Source organism: Stigmatopora argus, chromosome 8 (assembly GCF_051989625.1).
Source record: "Stigmatopora argus isolate UIUO_Sarg chromosome 8, RoL_Sarg_1.0, whole genome shotgun sequence".
NCBI lineage: Eukaryota > Metazoa > Chordata > Actinopteri > Syngnathiformes > Syngnathidae > Stigmatopora > Stigmatopora argus.
Window position 1 is genome coordinate 13,696,012 of NC_135394.1, and position 9,774 is coordinate 13,705,785.

Genomic DNA, 9,774 nt, shown 5'->3' on the forward strand with positions numbered 1-9,774 from the left:
ATAAATTACAATACAATTATCGTAATTTTCAAACTATAAATCCCACGTCTTCACAATTTGTCTGCTCCTGCAACTTGTTCGCATTCAACTTTATAACTTTTTTCACACTAACCCACATTCAGCCAGCCACAAGAGAGCGCTGTACACTTCTGTCAACTACCGGTACATGCTCTTCCTGTACCGCTAAAAACAAACTATACCGTAAACAGACAATTCAGACAGCCCGACCACAAAACATGTCCACTAAAAGAAAATCCTATTGCGCAGCTTTCAAGCTGCAAGTGGTGAACTATGCAAACCAGAAGAGTAACCGAGCTGCGGGAAGGACTTTTGGAGTGAGCGAGAAACTTGTGAGGGATTGGCGAAAAGCAGAGGTTTCTCTGACTGCAATGGACAAAAGCAAGAAAGCCAATCGTGGGAATAAGGCAAGATGGCCACAGCTGGAGAAACGACTTTCCGCATGGCTAATGGAACAATTGGCTGCAGGGATATTCCTCTCGACGGCGCAGTTACGTCTGCAGGCTGCGGAGGTTGCCAGGGCGATGGATATAAAAGAATTTGCTGGAGGAGCTTCTTGGTGTTACCGTTTCATGCACAGAAACCATCTCTGTCTCGAAAAAGTCACGTTGCTACGGTGTCCAGAGGCAGCATCCGGTTTACAGACTGAAGACCCCAATTTCCGTAAGTTCATTGAAATGCACACGTTGTTCTTTATGGGTTCGTTTTGGTTGCCTAAAAGTTTCCCAAATCCTCTCTTTCCCCCAGTCTATAGTGTACAATATAGCATCTTATTATATTATTCACATTATTTTTTGGTAAATAAAAGGACAACGAGGATGAAAATGATTATTTTTGGAATTAATTTTGTTTTTATCGTATTGAACTTAAAAAACTGTCAGTGAATGGTCGTGTTTTAGTTCTACACGTGCTTGTTTACAAAAAAAAATCCAAATTGATTTAATATTTACTTTTTTAAAAATAATTCGTTTACTAAATTGTCGCTGTCCTCTGAAAAACTCAAATCGACATGTTGCACTCCTTGCCAGCAGGGGGCGGTAGTGCACTTACATGTATTTTCCCACCGCCATTTTCCACCAAAGAAAACAAAGCCCTCTCGTGTGGCCATTGCGAAGTTAGCAAAAGGACCACAACGTTGTTTTCCCTACACTTTCGACTTGTGTAAAGTCAGAATGTTGAAAGAATTAATGAAAGAGCGACTCAACCTCGCCGCCGAGGAGATATATAACCTTTTCGAGGTAACAATCGCAGACTACGAGGAGAAACTTAATCGAAGCAAAGAAGAGCACGAGAGACGAGAAAGCGAGCTTGTGGACGCCGTCGCTGAGCTTCGTGTTCGCCTCCTAAAACGTTAGTATTTTTGCTTATTTCCCAATAAAGTCCGATGGCTTTAAACATTCCACGACGCAACGTGTTGGTTTAGAATTTTTAGTAATTGCGTTTTATAACGTGGTAAAGAGGGAAAATAATAATGATAATACTTTTAGGCGGCATTGAACGTTCATTCCATTTCAACTGGGAGGAGCCGGAAAACAAAACAAAAACTAAATGTAGTCTTTCTTTACTGTGAAAGAACAGTTACAGATTTTAATACCTACAAGTCAACATTTACAGGGCAAAATACACGCTGGCCTCACTAATTTAAATGTATTTCTGCTGATTTTTATTATTTTATTTAGCGTATTTTATTTTTTTAATCCAAAAATTAATTATTTTTAAAATAAGCATAAGCAGAGTACATCGGAAGAAAGAATGCCTAGGAATTTTTCATCTGTGGCCTCAACTTCAAACCACAAATATTGCACGCACTTAAGCTGCCTAGCAACCAAATTATAAAGGGCCAGTTGACCAATTAGAGCACATTTTGTGCGGCCCGAGAAAATAAATCATGAGTGCCAAGTTTATATTTTAAGATAAAATTCAAATAAAGATGATAGATATACCGTATTTTCTCGATTATAACACGCAGATTTTTGCTATATAATTAATTCCAATAGATGGGGTGCGTGTTATAATAAATAAATAAAATAAATTACAAATTTTCGATCGAAAAAAGCATTGTCAAACTCACTTTGACGCACGGATTTTACGTCATCTCGTAAAGCCGATCGAAAATCGGCAAGCCGAGACCACCACTGCCCCCCTCTAGCCTCGTACTCGTCTCAGTTCACCCTCTCTCAGTTCAGTTTTGGACATTGTACAAGCAACATGGCATCAAAACGAGCAAGTTATACCGCAGCGTTCAAAAGAAAAGTCATCAAAGTGGCAGAGGAATTGGGCAACAGAGAAGCTGGAAGAAAATTCGATATTAGTGAAGCTAACATCCGTGGTTGGAGGAAGAAGAAAGACTCATTATTGAAACAAAAAGCAACAGCAAAAGCATCAGGACGTGGAAGAAAAGCAATGTTCCCAGAGTTAGAGAAAGAACTTCTTAAAACGATTGCTGAGAGAAGAGCTGCAGGGTGTGCCATCAACACAGTCGAGCTGCGTATCCTCGCCCTGAAAATCATGAAAAAAACCAACAAGGATTCCGGCTTCAAATCGTCTGCATGTTGGTGCTATAAGTTTATGCAACGGCACGACCTATCTGTAAGAAAGAGAACAATCGTGAAACGAAGAAAAAAAGGTAAGATTTCTGATTTTCGTCAGCGGGAAATTTTAGGTGTGCACTATATTCGATTACTGCGTTTTTCCAGATGTTTTTGGCCCAAAATTACCTGCGTGTTATTTTCGAGTGCGCGTTAAAATCGAGAAAATACGGTAATATATTTCCTGATTTTCCTTTTTAAAAAATCAATAATTGCAACTTTTTTCAACCATTTTTCTTTTCATATTAAAGTAAGAATTTAAGGAGTTTTCCTGTTCACAAAATGGCTAGGTCAATTCATCTAAACTATGACATATTATCACAATACACAGAAAATATTTACAGGATCCACGTTTCAAAAGTGCCAGTTTTTAATTCTTTCTTTTCTTTTTGTGCGTTGTAGGAATAAAACAGGACGAGGCCCTTCTGTTCATCAAAAATGAAAAAGAGGAATTGGAGTGCAGTACCGAAGCTGACCAGCTTCCTCCGCTCTTGGAAGCCCCTCAAACGGAAGAAAACGACAACGCCGCCGTTCTGCATGAAGCAAAAGAATATGAAGACCTCCCATCAGAACCTGAGAGCCTCTTTGCTCCGCTGTCGGAAGCGGACATTAAAACGTCGGAATCCTCAGAAACCTACGACAGCGAGGACGACAAAAAACTGACAAAAAGGGACGCGACAAAGGCCGCCGTCGAGGTCCGGCAAGACGGCGTCCAGGTTTCGGGAGAAACCGGCACGAGGAGCGACGAGCAGGTCCAAAGCGGCGACGGCAAAATCCCCACGGAAACGTTTGAAAACGGCGACGAGGGCGCCAAGCCTCGCCGAGACTTTGACGACTTTAACTGCCCGCAATGCGACAAGACATTTTACAGCAAAAAAGGTTTGAAAAATCACATGCCGACACACGCGCCGGAAGTCAAACTAGCGCCTTGTTCTGCCCGAAAATACTCCTTGAAGGATTTTATCAAGCAGGAAGATGACGACGACGGCGAATTCGGCGTCCCGTCCAATTTATGCGATGACGGTAAAGCGAAAAAGAAGCCACAAAATGCAAAGGGGACGGAATTCCAGTGCTCGATTTGTCAGCAAGTACTTGAGAACAAAGCTGCTTTGAAAGGTCACCTGCGCGAACACAAAAACGAGCTAAATTTCGCATGCGATTCTTGCGATCAAAAATTCAAACGGAAGGAACACTTGACGAGGCACCTGCGAGTTCACGTGCCGAGGAAGGAAAGCTGGCGAAAACGAAAATTTCAAGACACCATATGTCCTCAGTGCGGGAAGATGTTTGACAACGGATCCAAGATGCTCCACCACATGGCCAAATGCAAACGTCTCGCTTGTAAGGTTTGCGGCAAACGCTTTTCCCGCAGGCACAATTTGTTGAACCACGCGGCGCAAAATCACAAGGAGGAAAACTCCACGGAGAACCAAGTGTCTGCAGACGGACCGCCGCCGTCAAAAACCTGCGAACGGGGCCAGAACGGCGAGGATCGGCGCTCGGGATCGGACGCCGGCGAGCGTTCCGACGTGGATGGCGGCAAGCGGCGGCAAGGGATTCTGAAGACCAAAATGATAGGTAAATTCAATAACGGCCGACATTACAGACGCTCCCCTACTTAGGAACATTCAACTTACGAACAACGGTACATACGAACATGTCTGCAAATTGCGTTTAAGTCGAAAAATGTTCGTAAGTCCAATTTTGTATTTTTTTCCGAGTAGTGCTTCTTTCCGCCGCTAATACCGACGCCTGGCGCTGTGAGGGCTCAGCTCACCCAGCATCTACCTTCTTCGTTGCAATGCGGAAGTGCGTGAACGTATCTCCAGTGCGCAAAGAACCTTTTTCATTTGTATCATTAAATATCTCGTGCATCCATTATTGAATATGGTTGGTAAAAAGCAAAAGGCTTCTATTGAGGGAGTTGCAAGGAAGAGGCAAGCCATTTCATTTGAAACGAGTAGCAATAATAACGAAGCTTGATGCGCGTGAGAGTGGTGAGCGTTGCACATATATGTACAACTTGAATCGTTCGACCGTCAGTACCATTTATCGAGCAGCAGGACCCAAATATTGAACGTTGCACAAAGTTTGCAAATCAATTGAATGATGCCATACAGTGCTACCGCATCATTTATAATGAAAAAAAGAAGAAAACTGTGCAATCGTCGTTAGATCGCTTCTTTCGGCCTTTCTAATACATAAATCTCTCTCTCTCTATACAGTACTGTACATATTCTCTCCATTTTATTAAATGTTTTTTTCAGTACAAACCAATGCGTGTTACTTATACAAGCCTTAAACATACAAATGCACTTATATAAACCTTCAATATACTTATATAGGCCTTAAACATAAATTATAATACAAAATATAGCACTGAATCAACTTACAAACAAATCCAACTTATGAACAATCGCTCGGAACCTAACTCGTTCGTAAGTAGGGGAGCGTCTGTACTCATTTTGGGGGCATTTTTTTAAGTGACTTTCTTGGTAGCTCTTTGGTTGGCGTTGAGAACCATAGGTGTCCAATTCGTTTTTGACTGGAAAATGAACGGTCTCATTTGTTTAATTCGAATGTATTTGACTTTTTGGGTATCAATTGTTTTGGTGCCAATTTCCACTGGAATCCCAATTACCGTATTTTCACCACTATAAGGCGCACTAAAAAGTCTTAAATTTTCAGGGGGGAAATCAGGAAATTTAATATACATCTATACTCTTCATTTTAATTTGATCCTAAAACAGAAAGTCGGCACAGAAAAAAATGGATTAAAAAATTACAATTATTGATTTAAAAGGGGGAAAACCAGGAAATTTAATATACATCTATACTCTTCATTTTAATTTGATCCTAAAACAGAAAGTCGGCACTCATGATTTACTTTCCCCGGGCCACACAAAATGATGCAGCGGGCCAGATTTGGCCCCCGGGCCGCCACTTTGCCACATGTACGCTAAAGGCATGCCCCTGCCAGGTACCAGTATATAGTGTGGGCATGTGCTTTATTGCAAAACAATTTCGGTTTCTTTTCTAAGGCCCCCCGGAAATGAATGATACAAAGAGGCAAGCTTACGAAGCTCAGTTCAAGATTCGAACCATCGATTATGCAGTGGAACATGGCAATAGAGCAGCCGCGAGGGAATTTGACGTCAACGAATCCATGGTTCGCAAATGGAGGAAGCAGGAGAAGGAGCTTCGCCTGGCCAAGAAGAAGAAGCTGAGTTTCCGTGGAAACAAGGCGAGGTGGCCCGCCTTGGAAGTCCAACTGGAGCGGTGGATTCATGATCTAAGAGCAGTTGGGAGAAACGTCTCCACACTCAGCATTCGAATGAGGGCAAAAGCGCTAGCGGAAGAATTGAAAATTGAACATTTTCAAGGAGGTCCGTCTTGGTGCTTTCGCTTTATGAAACGGCACCGTCTATCCATTAGAGTGAGGCCAACTGTGGCGCAGCAACTTCCAGCAGACTACATTGAAAAGCCAGAAGAAATGCAAGTTAAGGTTGAAGAAGATTCTAAAAATATTTTTTTTTAAATTGGCAAAGGTTACGGCAACATTTTTAAATTGTTAAGAAATACGTACCATTTTTTTTCTCACGTATTAGCCGCCCCCGCATATAAGCCGCAAGTTTTTCACGTTTTATGTAAGATACGGTTTATTTTTTTCTTGAATGTCATTCATGGACATTAAAATACTTTTTTTTTCAGCATTTGATCTGTTTATCTTTTCTCAATTTTTAATTAAATGACCGTATCGGCCGCATTGGGTCCTTGTCACCTTGCAGTTTCGTGCATGTCAAGTCTAAATTGTTCACATATAAGCCGTACCCTCGATCAATGTTCCCTTTAAACTGCACAATTGCGCACTACTCTCGTCTTCTCCGTGCACAGCAAATCATATGGAGCGCACAAAATAAAATCCAATTTTTTCCCCCATGATGGCGCCGTTCACGCGGCAGCAAGTGGCAGTAGTTCTGTCCACTCTTATGTTTTTCCTGTTTTACAGGCCTTCTATCTTTTTTTAATTACATTTTAATATTTCTTAATACATTCCTTTGTACTTTACTGTGCAAATAGAAGAACAAGCGGTGAAATCGGGTGAGAACTGTCTAAATCTGCTGTGTGTGTGGTTGTGTGTGATCGTTTGTCTTCAACCTACACAATGGACTATAAATGGAAATTAGCCCTCGGCTACAATCTTACATATGTTCATTAACATGAATATAAATATGTTCATTAATATGTGCTATCCCTTATTAAATAAATCAAAGCAAAATCATGGAAAAATATGGCATATAAATGGAAACGTGACTATCTCAAGTAACACGTTCAGCAGAAAAGTCATTTGAACGAGAATGAGAAGTGAGAAGGACAGATGTGTAAAATAAGGTCAAATTGAAGTCGGATTTGTGCATATTCTAATGGCATTTATGAAGATGTTTTATTCATAGATATTTTTCCATTCATTTTCTGAACTCGTGGCTGGTGCTGGAGCCTATCCCTGCTGACTTTGGGCCAGGGGTGGGGGAGACCCTGTATCGGTGGCCAGCCGATCGCAGCCATGCACACTCAGACCCATACCTAGGGGCAATTTTAGAATGTCCAATCAGCATACAATGCATCTTTTTGGGATGTGGGAGAAAAACGGAGTACTCAGAGAAAACCCACGCAGGCCCAGGGAGAATATGCAAATACAACACAGGTGGACCAACCTGGATTTGAACCCAGGACCCCAGAGCTGTGAGGCCGATGCGCGAACCACTCATCCGCCGTGGTTTTTTCATAGATATTAATCATTACATTTTATTATTACTAAATAATTTATGTGTAGTAGACATGTACCTGCTTATGGCAGGTGTGATACTGGTGTGTCCCCATAGTGAGCAATGATGATGTTGCTCACACTGGTCCTCTGTGTGCTCAGGGAGGTTGTCTTTCTGCCCAGACAAACAAAAAAATAGAGGGAACATTGCCCTCGATTCAGTCATTTTTTCAGTAAAAAATATGGCATATATGCGAGAAAATACAGTAGGTTGGGCTCACATTTCACACACCAGCTGTAATTCCACTAAACCCTGCTTTTTTATTTTAATTTATTTTTATTTTTTTACAATTTGCTGTCTTTTGGTGTCACAGACTGCCCGAAGGAGGGGCCTCCGACCTCAGACAGCGACACCGATTTCGGACAATGTGTCCCCTACTCTTCATCCCGCCGGAAAAAAAAACCCAGGGTAAATAAGAAGAGTCGCACGAAAGCCCCTCTCCCTCCCCAGATTCCCGAAACGGAAGCGGGCCCGGGATGGAAGTCCGACGACAATCGGTGCCTCATATGCAACAAGACGTACGTCTCGATTGGCGGTTTGAGGCGACACATGGTGCAACACACCGGATCCAAAGCCTTCGCCTGCTGCGTCTGCGACAAAAGGTTCGGGCTGCAGGAATACTTGACCCGCCACATGATGACGCACAGCGCCCGCAAGTGTCCCATTTGTGGAGAACGTTTTGCCACTCGCTCGCAAATGGAGGTCCACATGGGTACGCACGGCCCCCACGACCGTCCTCCCGAAAAGATGGACGAGGGGAATGGGGACCAGTCACCTTCTGACACAACGTAACCGCGACCGGTTTCGCGCCAAATGAAAAGGTTTGTAAGCCGGCGCAAAGGAAGTGGAACAATTTTATTTTTTATTTTTTTACCCCCTTGTGATTTGGCTTTTAAAAAGTTTTTTTTACACACTAAGATTTTGTACAAGAAAAATAATGTAACAATTTGCCTATGCTGATTTGAAACTGGTGTTTTTAGGGGTGACAGACGACTCAGTGGAAAATGTTAGTTGAGACTTGTTGATTTTATCGTGTGACGAATCGGAATACAACATTTAAACACAACTTGGACACCATTAAAACCCATACCTGTCAACTTTTTGTTTTTCCCCGTATTTTATAGATTTTCCGATCATTTAGTATGGGAAAAAAATTTAAAAGTCCTTTTTAAAAAGATTTTTAAGACCAATCTCATTTTACCCGTTTCGGCTGTAATCCTGGTCACAGACAACAACGTCATCGTCCATTGCTAATATTGTCATGCTTTATGCATGAAATTAGCATGAAAACTTTATTTTGAGCTTCATTAAAAAAAAAAAATAAACAAAGAAGAAGACTACGGGTTTAGCCTCAGTCAAATCCAGCTTTATAATTCAGAAAAGGTGATTGTGGGAGTTTAAAAAATATTACCGATTGTATCATTTGGTATTGAACATATCTTAAAAGATAAGCTTTTTTTAACGAAAAAGCATTAGCAATAATTCATGCACTAATTTTGCGGTCGTTCCATTGACTTTTTTTTTTCTTCTAATTTGAGCCGTACAATTTTTTTGATGTTCTAAGAGGAAAAGTATTGTGTAAATAGTTGACTATACTTTTGTACAATTTGTCTTTTCTGGTTTTAAATATCACAAATCTCCCCTTTTTAATTTTGTTTTATTTTGGGGTATTTTGTTTTATGTTTCGATTCAATAAAAATTCTATTAAAATGGAATTTAGGAATAATTTGACATGGTTGTTTTGATATTTTAAAAAAGTTCTGTTTTAATGACTGAGTTTTTTCTTGTGGAGACAAATGACTGAACATTTCTGAAATCGGACACCCCAACCCCAAAAATTAAATTCTAATAAAAAAATTGAAATTTTGAAAGCAAAATTTGAGGGGCAGAAATTTGAAAAACGATCAGAAATTGCAGGTAATGGACGCATATGATACACTTTTTTTTAAGATATAAAAAGTTGGAGTTGGAATTGAGACAATCAGATCTGACACAAAAACACTTAATCTTTTAAAATCATAATGCAAAATGTCTAAATATATTTTGTATGGAATTAATTAATTATACATACAAAACATTTCCAAAACCTAGGAAAAAAAACGTAAGGATATTCTATATCTCCTCCAGAGGGCAGCCGTGTGACATGGAAAATGTCCGTGCTTGTAAAATACAGCGAAGAAGAAAATGCGGAAGTCATTATTACGTCACAGTCAAGCGACCGCGCGTACCACATGACTATTGTTTTCCATTTGGCTTTCTATTATCGTCCAATGTTTGACGTGTGATAATAGAAACTCTTTGTCGTTGCGGCTCCAACGTCGAGGTTAAAGCCTACTTTGTTT

At 40.8% G+C, this 9,774-nt stretch overlaps 1 protein-coding gene across 4 annotated transcripts; it reads left to right on the forward strand.

Moving 5' to 3' along the window:
• Positions 1 to 9: 9 nt before the first annotated feature.
• LOC144079165 (uncharacterized) lies at positions 10 to 8,529 on the forward strand. Of its 4 annotated transcripts, none has more exons than XM_077607750.1 (3): positions 10 to 681; positions 3,009 to 4,184; positions 5,648 to 7,058. In XM_077607750.1, exons 1-3 carry the CDS (start codon positions 237 to 239, stop codon positions 6,142 to 6,144), a joined length of 2,118 nt encoding a protein of 705 aa, XP_077463876.1. In that variant the 5' UTR covers positions 10 to 236; the 3' UTR covers positions 6,145 to 7,058. The 4 variants fall into 4 exon arrangements, with proteins under 4 accessions (XP_077463876.1, XP_077463877.1, XP_077463879.1 ...); XM_077607751.1 differs by lacking the exon at positions 5,648 to 7,058 and adding an exon at positions 7,746 to 8,529 and having other exon boundaries at positions 31 to 681; XM_077607753.1 differs by lacking the exon at positions 10 to 681 and adding an exon at positions 1,105 to 1,368 and having other exon boundaries at positions 5,648 to 7,050.
• The last annotated feature ends 1,245 nt before the right edge of the window (positions 8,530 to 9,774 follow it).